General features: G+C 40.5%; 4 protein-coding genes across 4 annotated transcripts; 2 read left to right on the top strand and 2 right to left on the bottom strand.

Moving 5' to 3' along the window:
• Nucleotides 1-4234: 4234 nt before the first annotated feature.
• On the top strand, nt 4235-5739 carry LOC114724614 (spermidine hydroxycinnamoyl transferase-like). The gene has a single exon (XM_028910999.1). The coding sequence runs from the start codon at nt 4235-4237 to the stop codon at nt 5621-5623; it is 1389 nt and encodes a 462-aa protein (XP_028766832.1). The 3' UTR covers nt 5624-5739.
• Nucleotides 5740-7485: 1746 nt separating this feature from the next.
• LOC114724621 (spermidine hydroxycinnamoyl transferase-like) lies at nt 7486-9266 on the top strand. Its single transcript, XM_028911011.1, has 2 exons — nt 7486-7928; nt 8099-9266. The coding sequence occupies exons 1-2, from the start codon at nt 7669-7671 to the stop codon at nt 9264-9266; spliced, it is 1428 nt and encodes a 475-aa protein (XP_028766844.1). The 5' UTR covers nt 7486-7668.
• A 671-nt stretch (nt 9267-9937) lies between these two features.
• Nucleotides 9938-13689, bottom strand: LOC114724627 (beta-glucosidase BoGH3B-like). Its single transcript, XM_028911018.1, has 10 exons — nt 13653-13689; nt 13062-13294; nt 12784-12988; nt 12409-12499; nt 12190-12335; nt 11516-11759; nt 11324-11428; nt 11043-11225; nt 10735-10939; nt 9938-10647 (listed from the first exon to the last, which is right to left on the bottom strand). Exons 2-10 carry the CDS (start codon nt 13279-13281, stop codon nt 10145-10147), a joined length of 1902 nt encoding a protein of 633 aa, XP_028766851.1. The 5' UTR covers nt 13282-13294; nt 13653-13689; the 3' UTR covers nt 9938-10144.
• Nucleotides 13690-16810: 3121 nt separating this feature from the next.
• Nucleotides 16811-20697, bottom strand: LOC114724675 (protein QUIRKY). Its single transcript, XM_028911080.1, has one exon. It carries the CDS (start codon nt 20070-20072, stop codon nt 16944-16946), a length of 3129 nt encoding a protein of 1042 aa, XP_028766913.1. The 5' UTR covers nt 20073-20697; the 3' UTR covers nt 16811-16943.
• Nucleotides 20698-21882: the final 1185 nt, after the last annotated feature.

Genomic DNA, 21882 nt, shown 5'->3' with positions numbered 1-21882 from the left:
TGTTTGTGTCAGAGGACAGAAGGAGGAATGGATTTTGAGGAGTGAAGACTAAAGGCGAAGAGAACGGATACAAAAATGAAAATTGAGGGGTATATCTGTTTGGGGGAAAAAAAGCACATATCCGTTAGAACTACACAAAACCCACTCTGACACCCTCTAATTTTCTCCCCAAATCATAGTTTTTGGGTCAAAACCATGGTTTCTGTTTTTTTCCTAGTGTTTGGCAATTTTTTGCCAAACCATCCAAACAGGGCTTAAGACTTATTGTTGTTATGTTATTACAATTTTTCGTCTCCTCTTATTTTTTCTTATACCAACGAACTTTTAGAGTTAGAAGAAAAGGGTTAACTTTTCGAATTAAAGTTTGAATTCGAATAAGATTATCTCTGCATGGAGAGGATACCTATGCACGGTTTTTTTTTGGGCCACCGAACAATTAGTGATTTAAATTAAATAAACAACACTGGGCCTCAAAGATAGGAGCAGAAGCTAATTCATGGGCCAAAATGATTGTTTTTGTCGCGCGGGAGTGAGAAAATAATGGCATGCCACCGCGCTCACGACGCGACGCGGAAATCCCCAGCGAACGGTCATGCACCCACCGCGTGAGATTTTTGGTGGATCACCGTAGACGTCACATCTTCAGAGGTTTGGTTCCCACTTCCCACTACACTCAACGCATCAGATCAAAGCTATATAAATTCCGCAAAACCCAACCACCGATTCACCGATCCTGGAAATCTTCCAGATTCCGGATTCTCTGTTCTCTTCGGCGAGTTGCATCCATTTCTTTGCACCCAATTATCCGGTCGCTGCCATCATCAGCCGGTATTTTTCCATCTTTCACTTCAGATTTGGCATTTGATTTAACTGTGATCCGATCCTTTGGCTTATTATTATTTCCACTGCCTGATCGTGTTTTCCATCCTTTGATTCTTGTCTCCATGTCTGGAAGTAAAATCGGTTGCTCGGTAATATTTTTGTCAAATCTAAATCAATTTTGCATTAATTTTCGTTTGAATCATCTTGCCCAGCTGATTCGGTTTAGAAATTGGTTGCCACTTGATTTTATGCGGGGAATTTTTCTTGCCTTTTAATTTGTTTTGTTGGTGAGACCTTTGTTCTGCTTTGTTTGATTCAGATATGTCGGGATTGATTTGATCTTAACCATGTAGTATAATACCACTTATAAAACGATTTATTGACTCGTTCTAGCTGTCTCAGCTCAGTTTTTATCAACTGAATCTGGCTGGGTGTATTGTGCAGCTGTCGTCGGCTCTCTACAAAAAGAGAATACCATGTTAAGCAAGTGCTCATTATGCATTTTAGCTCCCCGGTTGTCCTTCGAATGACTTTTACGTTTTACTGCAACAAAATTAATGTTTGTTAAATTACGACTGATATATCCACAACTAATACCAATTACATTGCATTTTTCCTCCTATTGTCTTAGTGTGATCCAAATCTATGAAGGTTAGCGGACCGACTAATCCAGATAAGGCCAAATGGTTTGGTTAATGATTCAACACTGCCTCCTTCGTAGCCACATTAACACTCTAGAAGAATTTGAATTGATCGATTACCATTTTTTTCTGCGTGGGCTGTTTTATGCTTATATAACTGATTTTCTTTCATTTTCTTTCTTTTCGAGGAAGCTGCATTTGTTTAATAATAACTTCGCACGTAGTAATGTTTATCTTATGTGTTTCAGGGACCTTCCGGTTCCAGTTCAGTCGAGAAGGCCTTTTACGTCAACACTTTAGATAATCTAGATATGGCTGACAAGACTACAATATCTGTTGAAGTCGAGACCGAGGATAACCCTGGCGGGGGTGAGCAAGAGAAAAGTGACATTAAACTTGAGGTGAAGAACAAACAGAAGGATGAAGAGAAATTGAAGAAAAAGAAGAAGATAAAGATGAGGAGGGGGGTGATTGGTGATTATATGGTGAAGAAAAGAAGAAGAAAAGGAGAAGAAAAAGGAAAGAAGAAAAGATAAAAAAATTGACACGAAGAAGGAGAAGGCTAAAGAAGATGAGGATAAGATGGTGAAGAGAAGAAGAGAAGAAGAAACAGGAAAAGGAAAAGGAGGAGAAGGTCGAAAAAAGACAGAGAGAATGAGAAGGGAGAGAAGAATGCATGTTAGGATGGTGGAGACAATAAGAAAAGAAGGATAAAGATAAGAAGGATAAGGAGAAGAAAAAAGAAAAAAGGACAAGGATGAAGAAAGAGACGCAATAAAGGAGAAGGGGAAAGACAATGGAGGCAAGGAGAACGATGAGATTAAAAAATGAAGGTGAGGATCAGAAGAAGAAAGAGGAAAAGAAACACAAGGATGAAAAGCTGGGGAAAGAAAGGGAAAAATGATGAAGGTGAGGATTGTGAAGAGAAGGAGGAGGAGGAGGATAAAAGGACAAGGATAAGAAGAAAAAGGCAAAGAAGGATGAGGGTCTAGAGAAGGACGGAGGAAAAAATGAAGGCGATGACGGTTGAAGAGAAGAAGAACAAGAAGGATAAGGAAAGAAAAAAAGGAAAAGAAGAATGAGGATGAAGAGGATGAGAAAGAGGGCAAGAAAAAAGGGAAGAAGGAGAAGAATCCTGAAGATAAAGAGGATAAACGGGATATCAGGGGTGATGATGTTTCGAGGAAGATTGAAGTGGAAGGAGGCGATGAGGAGGAGGAGGACGATGGAGAAAAAGATGACGGGAAGAAAGTTAAAAAGGAGAAGGGGGAAAAGAAAGAGAAGGACAAAGGCGGGAAGAAGAGAAAGGTGGGTGAGAAAGACAAGACCAAAGATGTTAGCAAGCTAAAGCAAAAGCTGGAAAAAATGAATACCAAATTAGAAGCCCTTCGCCAGAAGAAGGAAGAAATAGAAAGTCAGATAAAAGCAGCAGAGAATGAGAATCATGTAGCTGTCGAGAAGGTCAAGGACGCAGAACAGTAGCTGCTCGGACTATACTTATACAGTAATACTGCCTCGCATTGTGCTGATTAAATAACGAGTTTTTGTATGTGAATAAAACAATTCTGATTGTTCAAATGTTTGTGTGAGTGTGATTTCATTCCCTTCCAGGCCATCTCTGTCTCACCTTTCAGGGTGCTTACGGTGAGGGCGCTGAATGACATATGAGCATGTAGCAAATTAAACACCCAAGGGAAATGTCATGCCCTGGCACCGATAATATGAGATAATTTACATGTAGCAAATTAGTTCTTAGACTTTTCAATTTGCAATTAATTCTCAAAAAAAAAAAAACTTCTAATTGTTGGGAACCAATTTCGATACTCATTATAGTGATGAGTTTTATAATACTTATCAAATCTATAGTGATGAGTTTTATAATACTTATTAAATCTCAACCGTGTAAATTTAATATGTGTAGTCGAGATTTAATTATTTTATATTTTTGTTTTTTCAAAAATTTTTTTTCTTATAGATAATCTAAAATAAATGTAATCTTTTTAATTGTAAGTCTTCTTTAAAAAAATAATTTTTTATTTAAAAATTTGTAGTTAAAAATTTTAAATCTAGATCATTAAAATTGTATGTATTTGAATGGTGTAGATTTTACTGCAGTATAATGATCTTATCTGCATTGCTTTTAGAATGGTCTTAATTTGCTATTGTTTTCATTGCGTTCTTATTAAATTTTTCGCGGTTAATTTGGTTATTATTAAAATAGGTTAGAGGGTATCGATCTACTGCTATTCTATTGTTCTACGTCTTCTTTGATTACAATACTAAATTAGCTGCCTAACCAGTAACCCTTAGGGTCATAAGTTACTCACTCTTGTCAATTGACTCAATTCTAAATGTAGAGAGCGGGTTTCAACCTAAAAAAATAAGAAATAAATATAAAAATTAGATAATTAATTTAAAAAATTAAGAAATTAGTTAAATTATTTATTTATAACAAAATTGTACCTTGCTCTGAGTTCCTTTTCTTTGTAGGCTCTATAACAGCATATTACTGCTCATTTGTATCTACATTCGAGTACATTATATCATGGAGTTTCCTGTGAGCTTTTGAACGTTACAATTTCGTTGAAGAACGTCATTACATAATCTGCGATTCAAAAGACAATGGACGGTTCATTGAACCGTAGCGTACCTACTTCCACTTATTTTCTTGTTGATTACCTCATTGCTTGCGAATCCTGCACATACATTTCATTAAAATCCGGTGATGACCAACAGAGTTGAAATCAAATCAAACAAGAGCCGTCTCCTCCATGGTTACCACTCTCTCTTCTCGCACTGTTACTCCTGCTGCTCCTACACCCTCTCTTACCTTACCTTCCTCCTTGTGTGAACAAATCAAGCTTCCCACTCACGCACCTCTCCTCTACGTCTACAAATCCAATACGCCTCGTCAACATCTTCAACCCCATCACATTCTAGTCACTTCTCTCAGCCAAGCTTTGGTTCCTTACTATCCCCTTGCCGGCAGATTGTCTTGGTCCGCCGCCGGGGGCTATCGATGGGAACTCCGTTGCAACGCCCAAGGAGCTCACTTCTATCAAGCCTATTGTCACTCTACTTTGGATGATCTGGGTGACTTTGCGCCTGCCCAAATCGTTCAAGAACTCATCCCAGACATTGACTATAGTTGTCCCATCGAACAAGTTCCCCTGCTAGCAGTGCAACTCACCAGATTTTCATGCGGCGGTCTCACCGTCGGCGTGGCCATGTGTCGCGCTGTCATTGACGGAACCGCCGCCATGCGTTTCGTCAACTCATGGGCTAAGTTAGCCAGAGGAGAGCTTCTGGGTTCAACCGAAATGCCATTCAACGATCGAACAGTGCTAGATTCATGCAAACTGAATAAGACGCCACGTTTTGACCATTCCGAGTTTCGCCCACCCCCACTTTGGGAAGGTCGCCGCTTAGAAGGACCAGAGCACGAAACTAACACGGCTGTTCTTGCTTTGAAGCTCACGAGAGACCAAGTCAACAAACTGAAGAGGAAAGCCAGCGACTTTGCTTCACCTAATTATAAACGGCCATACAGCAGTTTCGAGGTGATCTCGGGTCACGTATGGAGGTGCGTCAGCAAGGCACGTTATGCCGGCAACGACGACCAGCCAACGAGGTTGTCGACGCTGGCCAACTGTAGAAATCGCCTCAAACCGCCACTTCCTAGTGGTTACGCAGGGAACGCAGCTTTTCCAACTGTTACCTCAACCTGTTCCTCTCACGACCTCATGGAGAAGCCTTTGAGTTTTGCGGTAGGGAATGTAAGGGAAGCACTAGAGAGGCTAACGGACGAGTATGTGAGGTCTGCTCTTGATTATATTGAGAGGGAGAAGGAGATGAAGGTGGCGAGATACAATTTTCACTACCCTGCGAAGAGTGTATATGAAGGGGAATTTAGGGGGAATCCGAATCTGTTTGTGGTTAGTTGGATGAATTTTTCATATCGTGAGGCGGATTTTGGGTGGGGAAAACCGGTTTATTTTGGTCCAGGCTTCATGGATTCTGAAGGGAAGGCTTTTGTTTTGAACAGCTCTGATGGGGACGGCGTCGTTGTCGCCATTTGTTTGCAGGCACTCCATATGGATGCTTTCAGGAGATGGTTTTACGAGGATATTGAGAAGGTCTTTCACATCTCAAAGTTATGAAATTTATTAATCGAACCAACTGATATTGCTTTATATTTTGTAGGGTTAGGAACCAACTGGTTCCTATTGCTTCATATATTTGACCCAATAAAAAAGGATACTGCTTTATATGTTGTCCCAAGCAACGGACTGGAAACACCCTTCACAAAAGCTGGTTGGAATTTTGTTAAACTTATATTTGAATATTTTGTCTTTGAGTATTTCATACATGAATAAATTAAGAATATTAATTGATAAATGAATTTGTTATTCAACTGTGTTGCTCTGCTCCTCTTCTTTTTTCCTTTTATGCAAAAGAGGGCTAAGGCCCAGAATAAGGAAAAATTAACTATTGGGGGAAATTAATCCTACTTTCCTGGAGCAAACCAGTCCGAAGATGCAGCGGACAATCTTCGAAAGCTGCAGACTTTGAAAATCCAACCTCGGCCATAGCGAGCGGGATCAGCCATGTGGCTCTGTTCTCGTGAGACAAACTTCAAAGGTAGGTCCCAGTCAAAAGCCCACATATTGCTAATTGGGAGAAATTGCATTGCTCTCCTTGCGCAATCAAGTGCCCGGAGTTGGAAAACAGGCAGGCCTGGCCTGGCGTAGGGCTTGGGTCATAAGGGCTAGGTCCCCAGGAACTTTTTTTAAACTCAAAGTTACCTTTTAAATCCAGTTGGAATTGATTGGACACAGAACCGAGCTTCAAGTCTGAGACAATATTTTTGTTTTAATTAAATTTTCATGTCATTGCAATACATTTTCAAACTCCAAAGGAACCAAAAAAAAAAAACTTAAGATATATATTTAGTCTTTTAACTTTATACAGTGTTTTGATTTTTTTTAACTTTAAAGAATATACTTTTAATCTTTTAACGTTAAAATCGTTAACAAGAAAATAATAACATTGGTATTTTAAATGTTGATAAAATGTTCTAAGAAAAATGGCAGAAAAAGACTACCGAAATAAAAAAATTACACACACTAGTTTATAAAAACTGGTGTAAAAACTCGTACTAATGTTGTCATAGGTTTTTATTTGTAATTTTTTTATTTCGGCGGTCTTTTTTTTTATCATTTTCCCAACATTCTAAAATGCTTACATATTAAATTTAGTTTTTAAGACAACCATATATAATATTGTATAAAATTAAAGAATCAGATTGAAATGTTCTAAAATCCAAAATGACTAATATAAATCCAAATTTCAAAGAAGTAAATATAAACTTTTTAAAGTCCAAGTTGTGGATACAAAACTAAATATTTCTTAATATCTTCATTATTTTCTAGGGTTAGACACAGATGAAAGGAGCTATATTTTGGTATTTAGTTTTTTTAATGAATACATTTTGTCCCCGGAAAAAAAAAAAGAGGAATCCCTTTTTCTGGGTTCATACGAGCCCAAAAGCCTTTCAATGCTAAAAATGCCCAAATTTCATGAGCCAATGCCTCAGACCGAACCTGTATTCTTTTAGGAATGCCTCTTATTACTAATAAAAGTTGATCTAATTGGTAAAAAGTAAGTTCAAAACTTATAAAGTTATAAGTTTGAATCCCGTTACTGATGTGCGAACTTTGTTAATGGGTGATTTGTAAGTACTCTTTAGACCTGAAAGCATGTCCTGACCTTGATAAGTCACATGACTTAACTTATTTAAATTTTTTTATACCAAAAAAAAGAAAAAAGAAGTGCCTCTTATTTGCAACCCAACAAAAAAAAAAAATGGTGCCTCTTATTCGTTACAAGCGCATGTGGAGTCGACCGCGCCGTTACGCATGCAAGTTTCGTTTCGTCCACGCTCATCTTTGCTTCCCCCGAAAAAAAAGAACATGTGCTTCCACCATCACCTTGCTCATCTTTGCCGTCCCCTCCTTTCGAGTTTCGTCCCTCTGCTCACTGTTCGAATTCGAACCAATTGCCTCCCAAGTCCCATCTTCTTCCCTAAAGTTCTAGTATTTATCTCGTCAAGCCACTCACGAACCCTTGTTCTTCCTCTTTCCCCATCTCAAAACTTCCAATATTAATTACGAGTTCCCCACATGCATTTCATTTAAATGCAGCGATGTCAGAGCTGAAATTAAGCCAAACAAGCACCGCCTCCATGGTTAGAATTCTCTCTTCTCACACCGTTATTCCTTCCGCGCCTACACCCTCTCTCACCTTACCTTCCTCCTTATGCGAGCAAATCAAGCTTTCCACTCACGAATCCCTCCTTTACGTTTACAAATCTAATATCCCTCGTCAGGATCTTCAACCCCACCACATTTTAATCACTTCTCTCAGCCAAACTCTGGTTCCTCACTATCCCCTTGCCGGCAGATTGTGTCGATCCGCCGCCGGAGGCGGTCGATGGGAACTCCATTGCAACGCCAAGGGAGCTCCCTCCTTTACGTTTACAAATCTAATATCCCTCGTCAGGATCTTCAACCCCACCACATTTTAATCACTTCTCTCAGCCAAACTCTGGTTCCTCACTATCCCCTTGCCGGCAGATTGTGTCGATCCGCCGCCGGAGGCGGTCGATGGGAACTCCATTGCAACGCCAAGGGAGCTCGCTTCTATCAAGCCTATTGTCACTCTACTTTGGATGATCTGGATGACTTTGTGTCTGCCCAGATCGTTCAAGAACTCATCCCAGACATTGACTATGGTTGTCCCATCGAACAAGTTCCCCTGCTGGCTGTGCAGCTCACCAGATTTTCATGTGGTGGCCTCACGATCGGGCTGGCCATGTGTCGCGCCGTTATTGACGGAATCGCAGCCATGCGTTTTATCAATTCATGGGCCAAGTTAGCCAGAGGAGAGCTTTTAGGTTCAACCGAAATGCCATTCAACGATCGAACAGCGCTAGATTCATGCGCACTGAATAAGACGCCACGTTTTGAACATTCCGAGTTTCACCCACCCCCACTTTGGGAAGGACGTGGCTTAGAAGGATCAGAACGCGAAACCAAGACGGCTGTTGTCGTTTTGAAGCTGACGATGGACCAAGTCAACAAACTGAAGAAGAAAGTCGGCGACTCTGCTTCACCTAATAAACGGCCATACAGTAGTTTCGAGGTGATCACGGGTCACGTATGGAGGTGCGTCAGCAAGGCACGTTATGCCGGCAACGACGACCAACCAACGAGGTTGTCGACGGTGGCCAACTGTAGAAACCGTCTGAAACCTCCATTACCTAGCGGTTATGCAGGGAACGTAGCTTTTCCAACTGTTACTTCAACCTGTTCTTTTCACGACCTCATGCATAAGCCTTTGAATTATGCGGTAGGGAATGTACGGGAAGCACTGGAGAGGCTAACGGACGAGTATGTGAGGTCTGTTCTTGATTACATTGAGAGGGAGAAAGAGGTGAATGCGGTGAGGTACAATTTTTACTACCCTGCGAGGAGTGTATATGATGGAGAATTCAGAGGGAATCCGAATTTGTTTGTGATTAGTTGGATGAATTTTTCATATCGTGAGGCGGATTTTGGGTGGGGAAAACCCGTTTATCTTGATCCAGGCTTCATGGATTCTGAAGGGATAGCTTTTGTTCTGGACAGCGCTGATGGTGATGGCGTCGTCGTCGCCATTTGTTTGCAGGCAATCCATATGGACGCTTTCAAGAGGTTGTTTTTCGAGGATATTGAGGGGGTCTTTCCTACCTCAAAGTTATAAAAATTATTGAATCAACTGATACTATTGCTGTGTGTATATACTACCTTTAGTTTTAATTATAAAATTTCGTTTGTAGATTACAAACGAGATCTTATAATTAGAATCAGAGGTAGCATTTTTCGTTTTGAATAACACTAGAGTGTCATGATATTTTTTGTTGCTCAAGTCTCAGAGTAATGTCATCTTATTTGACGAAAGGACGGTCGAGATTTGATACTCTTTATCCATTTTCCAAAACGAGCATATATCGATATATGCCATACCTAACATATATACTTGCCCTGTTATCCAAACAATTTAAAAGGACCTGATCAAACACTTTCAAGTAAGCGCTTTTCCATATATTAACTATAAGGATTAAGCAGAAGAAGCTGGATTGTATATTAATTTTGTACATTTCCAATTAAAATCCTTTTCTTCAGTTTTATCGTATTATTACTTGTTAAAATGAAAATAGATTTGACAATAATCGAAAAGGATAAACTATCAAGTGTTTAATTTTGTATCCACTTTGGCAGTTCGACCGCATATAACACTCACAGCTCCCCAAGCTTTCTTGTTTGTACCTCTTCTGTGAATGATTTTCCTCAGAAGCTAAACAGATCAATCGAGGCCAGAAGGTATTTAATGTGATGGGGTAGGAGCTAACTGCTAAGCTACTCGTCAGGCGGTTAGGTGGTAAGTGAACGAGACGTATTATTCAATTTTTATTATTGATGATTGTATTACACATCGGGTCTGTATATATATACAAATAAACGTATACCTGTTTAACTATCTTATGTAACACGAAGTATAACTAAATAATAACTACCACAGCTGCTTTGATCCCTCAAACTGTACCTAGCTAGGACTGCTTTGACAATGGTAAGAGGAGATCATAGTGAGGATTTCAAATATTTCTCAGTGGGTTTGGTAGAAAGGCCAAACCCAAATGGGAAGAGGGGATCGTAGTGAGGATCTCCAACATTCATAGGTAGTTGATCAACAGTTTTGAACCATGTTCGTGGAAGCTTTCCTGTGAAACCATGGTCACCAAATAAAACATCAGCCACACCCTGGCCTTCACTTCCAGGAAGCCAGGCGGCAACAAGAGCATCAATTGAAGCAATGTATGGTTCGATAACAACAGGGCGACCAGAGATTATGACAACCACGCATTTTGTAACTCTACAAACATTTGTAATGGTCTCGGGGCCAGGATAGGGGATTGTTAGGTTCTTGCTGTCGCCATGCATTTCAGCATAAGGATGCTCTCCTACTACAACTATGGCATAGGAGAATTCACTAGACTTGATATATTCTACGTCGGGATTCTCCTTGTAGATCACTTCGGTCTCTGGATCAACTGTGTTATTTATAGCAGTGAGAATAGTAGTCCCTGATGCATGCCAACACTCACATCAATAACAAAAGTTGCAACATCGTGAAAATATTAAAGAAAAATGGAATTAGCAACTAATTTCACCTTTAATAAGATTATTGCCGCTGACCCCTTGCCACTCAATGGTCCAGCCCCCACACTGATAGCCTAAATTATCAGCGTGACTTCCAGCTACAAGTATTTTTGACGCCTTTTTAGGAAGAGGTAGAAGTGGCCCACCAGGTGACTCACCGTTTTTCAGTAGGACCAATGATTTCCTTACAGCCTCCCTAGCTAATTCTCTATGCTCCTGTACAGGTTGTGGTGATATATAAGTTACAGGGTTATCCTTCCATGTAATTGTGAAACGTTGAGACTTAAAAGAAATTTTTATTTTTTGACACTTATCTGACCTGAATTCCTAGATATTTGACTAAGCTGTAATCAGCCAATGGATTTTCAAAAAGACCCATCATGACCTTGACCCGCAAAATTCTTCTCACTGCATCGTCGATTCGAGTCATAGGAATGACTTTCATTTTAACCAGTCTGGTTACACCATCTATAAATTCTGTATAGTTCTTTGGAACCATGAACTGCATCGCAAGAAAAGTTTATTACAGGACAAAATGCTTAATCATGGGATGAAAATTTAAAAAGCCATAATGGACTGTTAAGCGTAGACGTGACCTACCATGTCAATGCCAGCATTAACTCCGGCTTCGATTGAATAAGTGTAATTCGCACGAGGTGGGGAGGTGATTCTGTCCAGGCCCTCAAAATCTGATATAACAAAACCCTGGAATAAGCCGCAAGTTAATTATCTTGTGCAGGTAAGATTATCAAAAGGGTCTTCAAAATTTCAATTGAGATCAAATAATTCTACCTTGAAATGGAGCTTTCTTTTAAGGAAGCCAGTAATGAGGTTGCGATTGGTGTGCATTTTTACTCCATTCCAACTTGAGTATGAGATCATGATTGTTGCCACACCCTTGCTAATAGAGACCACGTAGCCGGGCATGTGAATCCTCATCAATCCATCTCTATCTATAATTGTGTTGTTTTCGTCAATCCCGTGAATTGTCCCGCCATCACCCACATAATGCTTAGCACATGCTATAACCTTCTCTCTGAGCAAGAAAATACGAGTATTTGTATAACTAAGTGCAAACTGAACCTCAAATGCATAGTCTAGCATGAAACAGAACAGTTTTGCCGTATTTTGCAGCTTAAAATGCAAACAGGTACTTCAAAAGAATCATAACAAGAATCCAGCATGTGATTACCATTCGCCCTATTTCTATTCTAGTGGCCCGTGAGGAAATAAATAATCCCAAAATGGGAGATAGAAAGCACGGGAAGTGTCAGTAAATATAAAGATCTGTCATTTGATAAACCGTCCTGCACCGGGACCGAGAGGAGGGGCCGAATTTTACGGAAAGCTTTAGATTAACCCAAGACATCAAACATAACCAGGGGAAGTAATGAATGGCTCCTCAGTCGTAAAAGCAGAGGAAAATAACAATTTAAAGCCAGATGCCTCATTCTACATATTCTTACTTTCCACCAACAAAAGGGACGCCCTTGGATAAGTTATCAGGAATGTCCCCTTGCAATCCTGATATAATTTGAGTCATCTCTTGTACTAAATTAGGATCTTCACTGTAGCTTTCGTAACACCGACCCCATCTCGGATCTCTGCAGACCTATAAATAGTAAAAGTCATAGGTTAAAAGTAAAATCATCTTTAAGCGAAGGAAGTTCATATTTGTCACTTACTGCTATACAGGGTGCAAAAGCATACGGAATTCCAGTAGCTCGAACTTCAAGGGCAGTGGCAACTCCAATTCGCTTCACAAGTTCTGGGTCCCTGACCATCAAAATAGATGTGTAGTGTCTATATATGCTGAGCCCCGAAAAAGAAAGCTCCGAAGCATTTTGTCTAATTCTTTCGATCTAGTAATTAGTAATTAAGAGACCTAAATTCACTTTCAAAACAAGGTTTGTGCTCGTATCAAGCTCATTTGAAATGATTTTGATTCAAAAGGTCTTATGGAACGTATGTTAGTACGCATCCCTATCGCAGAAAATAAAATTTTTCAGAAGTAACAATAGATGGAGCAGCATTAATATTAAGGTATTATATCTATTTGCCTGGTAGCTCCAAGTCCAATATTGTGAGGAAAGACAGTTGCTCCGGAAACAGGGCCATGGCCATGAACAGCGTCTATTCCATAAATCATTGGGATAGCCAGCCGAGTTGACAAAGCACCCTTCTGAAAATCATTCACCATGTTAATCCAGGTTTCAGCTGAAGCATGCGGAGCAGGACGACTCCCACCCTCACTCATTACACTCCCTAGGCAAAAGAGACGTTTTCCATTTATTGATGTGTAACTATCATAGAGGTGAGAGGGGGTAGTGGTCTTTACCAATGAAATATTTCTGGAGCACATCAGCAGACGCAACCTTGCGTTCAATCTGCAGCATTTGGCCAATCTTCTCCTCAAAAGTCATGCGGCTCATAAGATCCTCGACCCTCGCATCAATTGACTGTTTGGGGTCTTTATACTTCATGTATTCGGGCACTGAGAGGTATGCCCAACCCCCCAACAGCCAGAGCCCCGCCAAGAACACGAGAATTTTAACCATTTCCTTCAGCTTCCTATATATAGAAACGTACATATCAGAAATGAGTTAGTTAATCCTCTGACCATGATTTTAGCCAGTTAAGAGCCGTAAGCATATCACTCGGATGCATTATATTAAGGTTCCCACGATGTCAGGGACAATTAAATCGCGTTTCGGGCGCCGGTGGTAAGAAGCAACATACTACTATGTGTGGAGGCTGGAATTAGTTGTATGGCAGCAGTATTTCAATCGAGAATGAGATTTTAAATGCAAGGTCAACATTTTTCAAGACTGTGGTTAATGGCGTAAATAATAATCAGAAGAGAAAGAATACGAAAGCAGAAGACGAGTTATGCAGATGAAGACGGCAATGACAGAACAGGAGAAATTACAGTGACTATTCTGCGTCTCCAGATCCAGAGAATAAGATCTTCGAAGACGGCCTGCGATGGGAAGAAAATGGTGGGAAGCAAAATATATAGGCATTGTAGGGAGACCCGAGAAGGTAGGGACATGGACGCCACCTGTGCTCCGCATCGACAATTAGATGGATTCATTTCTTTGGTATGAAAAAATCTGAGATTTTAGATTTACATTTTTGAAATTTCAAAACTCACGACCATCGGCTGTACACGAGGGAAAAGGAAAAACAGCGCCAGATGAGAATTTCACTTTTCGCTGAAACTTTAGGTGAGTTGAGTTGGTTGACGTGAAGGTGAGGGTAATGATCATCTTCTTGATGTTGTTGGCAAATACACACGCATATCTTCTTGATGTCGATGTGGTTGTTATCTTAAATATTTTTACCTTAAATATCTTCTTCCAAAATACTCCGTGTTAGTGGAATAAATCGAGATATTGAAGCGGAGTAATTGAACAGTAAAAAGATTACAATTGTATTACAAAATACTAAAAAAATTACATCCAGTTTTGTCAACTTGGAATGATTGATTTTGATTTTGTTTTGTTTAAAAAAAATGTTGATTGATGGTTTTAAAAAGATTTAAATGCATCATAATTTTCAATATTATTTTATCATGCGTGTCACGTCTATTTTATCTTCAAGGAACTAACCACAAGGAAAACCTTATCAACAACCGGGACGTGATCATATTGAGATCCTCTTGCAGGAAACACGCCTGCCATACGTATTTACTCTTTTTATCTTATTTATAAGTTATTTTCAGTATATTTTAAATAGATAAAAAAATCTAAAATTTTATTAATTCTCATTTAAAATTCAATAATTTTTCAACTTTATCCTTATTTAATATACATTATAAATCATGTAAATAAAGTAAACACACTAATAAATGAGGGATAACATTGTAGATTTATATAAAAAAATTTTCTTAGTGCCTTATAAATAGAACAAAAAATATCTTTTTTCTCTGTCCTATAAATAGAATCAGAGGAGTATATTCAAGGCAAATACCAAAAAAACTCTCTGCCCGAAAACCTTTCTTTGAAAAAGAAGTAAAAGAATAATTCATCATTCGCTGAATTTTCTCTTTTATGAGGGCAAAAAAAAAAAAAAAAAACAGAAGCTCAGCTCCTGAAACTTATTGTTTTCATTTTCATCGTCTTTTCTGTGATCATACAGCATAATCTTTAAAAAAAAACTTAAAAAATTATTGTTGAATTTCAAAATTTTAAATTAATACTAGTTACCATACTCAAAAAGCAAATGGTAACACATGTTGTAATAATTCTTGATTTGAAATTTTAAAATTCAGCCATCATTTTTGCAAATTTTTTCAATATTTAATTAGCTGAATAACTTTTGTTTTGACAACAAAAAAAGCAGCTGAACGGTCAGTATCATCATACGATAGACAAATCAGTGTTCCCCTTGTTTTGGCAGTCATGAATAAACATACAGAGAACGGCAAGTTTTTTAGTGACAATACAACCCATTTTTAAACGAGGTCTCATTTAAATTTAGCATTAGACATATTTTGTGCGTATGAACTCATAATCCCTCATTTATTAAAAAAACTATATATTATTAGCTAACCGGATCATTACAGGGTATTATTTATTTATTTCATGGACATAATTTAAACATCACAAACTTGTTCTCCTAACAAGGGAACTGGAGCACGGATTTTTTTAAAAAAAATCAGAAACTATTTTTTATTGCTCACAAATTTAATACGTCATCAGTTAAGGGGACGCCGGCGGGTTGAATTTCATGAGAGACAGGGGGTTGTCAGCGTTATTACCTAATTATGAGCAGAATTCAGTGGCTGATTGGTTTTTTTATAAATAATTTTGGATGGATATTGATTTGATATTAGCGCATCATTGCGTGGAGCCAACCCAAGATTCTCACCAATTATAAACATTATCATCTCCATTGCGTCGAAGAAATTGGGTCATTTGCGCAATTATTTGTGTTTCATTGGGTCAGCCGGTCAAAGTAATGATAAAAAAAAAAACTACTCCTGTTTTAATATAATACTTTATTTGAGTTTTATTTTATTCTTAAATATAAGACCTCAATCCACTTTGTTTCTCATGTTTATTCATTTTTTTTCAAAGTAACCCTTTTATCAATAGTAGTTTTAGCAATACACTTGATTACCAAAGATATTTTAAGAAAACAACATATATCTATTACAAATAACTAACTTGATTTCTTTCCTTAATCTTCTCGAATTAGTTAAGTAGCTCTTATAATTAGGATCGGAGGTAGTATTATCTTATTAAAAAAAACAAAAGAAAAGAAATTCTTGTGTAGGGATGAAGAACGCTATTGCCACCAATCCCTGTTGTGAAAATGTTTTCTAATGCATTCAACTAGTTTTAATACTATTACCAAAAAACTAGTTTTAATACTTATGATATTTATTAAACTTCAACAGTTCAAATTTAATTAAAAAGCCAAGATTTAAATATGATGTAGATTTCACTACAACAATAAATACCACAGTAGTTACCACCGCAATGAGCATCAAAACTGGGTTTATGACCATATGAGTTTTGTGTTCTCATGCACCGGGAAGTCAAAAAATCCAACGTTACTAGTAAAAAAAAAACTATGAGCAATGTTGCAGCCAATTTTAAATTCGGAATCATGTCTGAGCTCCAGACCTGATTTATTTAAAGTTCATTTTACGTATACATAAAAGCTTCAATGAAATTTGTCACCAAAAAAAGAAAAAGAGCTTCTATGAAATATGTTTTGGGTGGGTTAAAGATATTCCTTCTGCGTCGCAAAGCTGATGCGGCGCAACAACTGATCAGACGGACCACTTTTTTCGTTTTATCAATTTTGTTTTTTGTTTTTAAATAGATGTCCTTTTCCTTGCTTCCGTGGAGCCCTTGTGTCTGCGTGCCTTTCTCAGACACGCATTTGACCTTAATTAACTGGAAGAACAAAGACGGCATCAAATAAGATCTTTCTAGAACATATATTGCCGTTTGAAGTGACTTGTGTGGTTGTGTAACTTTTGTTTGATTGGGATGTATTCAAGGGACAACAAACGACACAGCTCTTTAAATCTCGGCATTCCACCCAATCCCATGGCTAAAGCCTAAAATCAGATTATTGAAGAGAGATGTTTATTAATACGCCAGCGTAACAGAGCAATGAACATATATAACTCATCTATAGTTCACTTTGCTTCATTAAACAAGAAGAAAGAAAGCAACTCAGAGTCGTACATTCCGCTAATGTATCACATGATTCGATCTGACAATGAAGGAAGCCTTCTGAAGAAGTTAAGGGCAGGCGAAGGCGTCCTATCACGGAACACGGGATGCCTTAAATAGTAGAACCCAAAAGCCATCGCCACCATTTTGGGCGGCACCAGGTACAGCATTAACGCCACAACCAAACACATCCCTACAAATATGCCAGTCCCACGTGGATCTCGCCACGTCACCAACGCCTGCACTCTCTCCCCCTGCGCCGCTATATCGCCCAGTACGGTCTGCACGCGTGTCCCCAGCATCCTCAACTTATCGTACCTCACCCGTATCATATCTCCCGACCTGCTGCTCGGCACCGTATCGAATTCCTCATCCAGCTCCTCCCGATCCACGACCTCCGCCAGTGATATTTTCTGATCGAAGTGCGGAAGTGGATCCCTTGACCGGAACCTGTAGTTCCACGCTCCGATCACGAATATGTAAAATGCCAGCGTCGGAATTATCAAATCAGGAAACCACACCAGCATCACCAGCAATGCATGCACGAGGATGGTGGCCGTTGGATTCTTCCACCCACGTGTATCTTCTATCCACCGTAGGATGTCGATGAACCCCGCGACCACGTTGATGATTCTGTACCAATTAGCACGTACCTTCCGCATGCTGAAGTTGTGAGAGTCTGCATCTAGCATGTAAAGCACTACCTCTCTTCTCAACGGTGGCTCTGATCTCGACAGGTGTCCCGCCACGATCTTTACCGCCGTGTTTCTCAACATTTCTTGCTGCGCCAATCCTAAGGGTCTGATGTGGTGCATCAACGGCAGCATTGGCTGTGAGTACACTTGAAGGAAATCCAACCTTTGACTGGTTCGAATGAATCGGATGGCAATCTCAATTTCACCCATCTTCTTCGTCCCTGCGCTGGTCAAAACAAGTAACGGGTATGTGTTTCGGTACACTCGACCCGTTTGCAACGTGGATATGCGGACTCGTACCTTGCCGATGCGAAAATCGGGTCTTGCGGCTTCTTCCTCACAATCTACTCCGTGTACTCCGAAGCTATCAAAGATTCCAATGGTCAAAACCGTACAGGGATCAAACACCTTCCACGTGTATTGCTCATTCCACTTGGGATCCAAGCTATCGGATACGGTTCGAGTACGTACCCATTTGTTGCCGTATTTGGCTACACAATACGCATCCGTGGAGCTTTTGCCGTTTACAGTTTTCATGGGTACGAGGTTCCTGCATCTGATGATTCCTAGTTCAACTGTGCCAACCGGCGGCTTCCAAAGTTGCCTTGCCGTGGGACGGAAATCGCTGCACACGTGAGCAGACTCATCCATCACGTGATACCCCCCATCGAAGCACAAGCGCAGGTGGATCCTGCCCTTGTAAACTCTCTTGTCGTTGTTGACATCCTCAAAAGGGACCCAACGGGATGCTACGTTACGGTCATCTACCCTTCTCTCAATGTTAGTCAGAGGTATTCTCACTACACCCATTGTGATCGATCCTTTAGGTTGCCGATTTTCAAGAGTGAAAATAAGCTGGTCACTCCAAGGCTCCGCTGCGACGAAGATTAAATCGTCGTCCCACGAAGCAATGCCGTTACGACTAACGGAGACTTTTGACTTGAGCACTTGAAATCCGAGTTGAGCTCTAACCTGGAAGGATGCCTCTTTCATCACCGTCAACGGCAGAATGTCCTGAGCTTCAAGCACCGTGGCTCTCAGGTACCACAGCTTCGGGGATTGGTAGATCTTGGCGCGAGAATGAACACTCCCAGCCGTGTCCGTTTTCCACGCGTCAGGGAATGACTCGTCAGCTTGCGTGCCGACCCACGTGGCAAGCATAAGGTCCCCGTAGCGGGCCCCGCCACCTTCCAATCGGTACCACTGTGGGGCCAAGGGGCTGTCTGGCGGGTCCCTGAGTGGGATCTCCGACACGTCAAAGCAAAGCCCGCCCAGAAAACAGCCAGAGTCCTCGTCTGATGTGGCGGGAGCTGAAAAAGGCGGGTCCCACACGGAGACTTCAAGGAGGGAAGCAGATTCGGGGGAGTCGCGGCCGAAAGCAAACGTTTGGTCCCATTCGAATAAGGTGGTCTTACGCGCGGGCTTGGATGTGACTTGATGACCGGAAACTGCAATTTTCACGAAGGGATGACAGTTAGGGGGCAGGTATCGTGCTTTCACGACCCGAACGAAGAGGTAGTGCATCTTCTCAACTAGATCAAACGAGCATCGCTCCATGGACATGGTGTCCGACACGTCGGACGTGAAGCTCGCTGCGGATGCTGCCCTTCGAATTGGTTGTGGTCCTTGTGGAACGTTGAGCCCACTGAACCTTATTTCAGGCATTGTTCTAGATGTTTCCAGTGGTGAAGCTTTCACCTGATCGGCGTCTTCTACTGTCGGCGGTTGCGGCTGCTCAGGCACAACTGGTTTTTCTGCATCAGGAGCTGCATTTTCAGTTTCAGGTGTGGGAGCTTCAGCAGGTGCTGGCTCTTCACTGGTCTTGTCGCTTTCCGGTGGTGGTTCCGTAGGTGGAGCAGCCGCCGCCTCAGACTGTTCGACTTTATCTGGCTCCGCTGCTGCTGCTTCAGATGGTGGCTTTGCCTCCGCTTCCTCTGGGGCTGCTGTTGCATCGGGCTTCGCTTCCTCTTGTGCTGGTGCTTTCTCGGACTTTGCTTCCTCTGGCGGTGTTTCTGTTGGTGCCGGCGGTGGCGGCTGAGAAGGCTGTGGAATTTCCTCGTCCGCGTAATAGATTTTCAACCCAATTTCACCTCGAACCCAGGTGAAAAAGCTTTTCTTTTCCAACTTGTAGTAAATCAGGGCTTCTTCGCCTTTACGCACAAACTGAGAAGAGCTCAGCCGAACTCGACCCAGGAAATTGTTGCGTCGGGTGGGACCGTAATTCTTGTCATGGAGAACATCGAGTTCAAGCATGTCACCGAGAATATCAGAAGGCTTACCCACATTAAACGACAACGTTTCATTCCAGGCGGGGTTCAAGTCACGAGCCACCGTCGGGATTCGTTTCCGCTGGCCGTAGAAGTCCACCATCACGTATGGACTGGAAGTGCCGCGCCCATCTTTCGGGAGAAGATCTCGAGCGTCCACAACCTCTACTATTAGTTTACGAACTGTGCCCATAATACCTGTTTAGTCTCGTTCTTCGTAATTGTCCCTCACAAGTTTAATTTGCAGGAAGCAAAGGTGTGACTTACAGGGCTCAAAACTCATGGCCTAGCCAACCGAGTATGGTTATGAAGGAAGAAAAAAAAAGAAGGGGGGATGGATATCATGAGTGCTGCTTATATATTATTTCAGAAAAAGTTGGAAAGGAGGCAAGTAATAATTCATACTTTGTTCTGTTCATATGTTTTTTTATAGCCATAAAAGTTATATATTACAGGTTGTGGAATGTGAGTCGCTTATGGTTGGAAAAAGATGGAAACCCAGAGAAACAGGGACTAAGAAATAAATGTGAAACGATGATAACTTATTCTTCAAGCACCTTTAGACCCTTTGAGTTTTGTGGGTCTCTCCAGCTGTGTATGTTGTTCCTTTTTCATGCTCTGCTCGGCTTTAATTGTTAGGATAATAGTTTTCCTTTTCACTTGTTATTGGATTTTCTTAGCAGAGAAGATTCTTTGTCAAATGTAGCCTTTGCTTTATGGCCGTCCCTTGATTTAAAGGGCCCACATGAGAACAGGGGGAGCGAGAAATGGGGGTGGGAAGGCTTTTGTGTCACCGACGTACTGAGATTTGTCACCGAACACAGCTTTATTATATTAAATGGGAAGTTTGACAAAGATATGAGCAAGAGGCTCACTCCTTTTCACACATTCCCAGGTATTCTTATTGATCTCATTCTCTTCTCTTGGGCTACATTGTGATTATGCTAAGACAGTGGGATACAACTTGCTATCGACATATGCCTCCAATCACACCGAAGCCAAACTCGTAATGGCTCAGAGCAGAAGAGATCCACGTGATAGTCAAATATCAACTCTATAAAAACTAAAATGGAGGTTCACGACTTTTTGTCGTTGTTGATGATAATTTGCTACCGCATATAGGTGTGCGCTTAGTATATAATAAAAACAACATTGGAGATGCCCTTTTTCTTCCTAAGAAATCATACGCACATACGAGCAGAGACATTGTGTTTGGGGGACCATGTTTAGAAGACTGAGCATATCATATGATTGTTAATGATGGGAGAATAATGTGGAACATATTCTGGGTTTCGAATAGGATAAAAAATGTTGATGGATTTGAATAATCAGTAACGAATTGGAGAAGCATCAGTTATTAGATAAATGTGTGTTTAAGGGTTGGTATGATTCCAGCAGAAAGAGGAGAGGTGTGAGCGACAAGGTTTCAAATCAAGTTCCAAGTTCCAACTGCAACTTTGTATACAGTAGCATAATGATTTTGCATTTAAATTGGGGATCAGAATTCATTCAAAAGAAGGCTTTGACGGCATCCTTTATGATGATTAAAGGGCAAACATAAAGCCCAAAGGAAAACGAAACTCACATTTGATTTGTCCCGGCAATCCTGCATTAATCTTGGATCTAACAATGTCGGCTACACCCCACCATATATATATAAATCACTGCTATATTGTTATACTGCGCTATAGTATCACAAGACTGGACTAGCCACCACCATGTACAGGAATCAAAACTTTGAGTCTTTATATTAAAACGAATTTTCTAAACATGATTTATGATTGAATTCGTCGATCTATTCGGGGAGTAGTTTGATCTTTTTCATGTTTTGTTGGGCTCAGCCTCATTGCACCACAAAAAAAAAACCAATTTGTTTTTTGAAGCATAGGTATCCTCCTATTAGAGACAATCTTATTTGAGGTACTGTCGGGCGCTAAATGTGAGTACATCTCCCAGCGGGGATTTGAACCTTAGTTCGCCACGTTGTGAGGGACTAGCCCCTT

Source organism: Neltuma alba, unplaced genomic scaffold (assembly GCF_004799145.2).
Source record: "Neltuma alba isolate B1F8T4 unplaced genomic scaffold, ASM479914v2 tig00012194_pilon, whole genome shotgun sequence".
Classification (NCBI taxonomy): domain Eukaryota; kingdom Viridiplantae; phylum Streptophyta; class Magnoliopsida; order Fabales; family Fabaceae; genus Neltuma; species Neltuma alba.
Note: the sequence above shows the minus strand (reverse complement) of the source record. Positions and strands in the feature narration are given on the sequence as shown.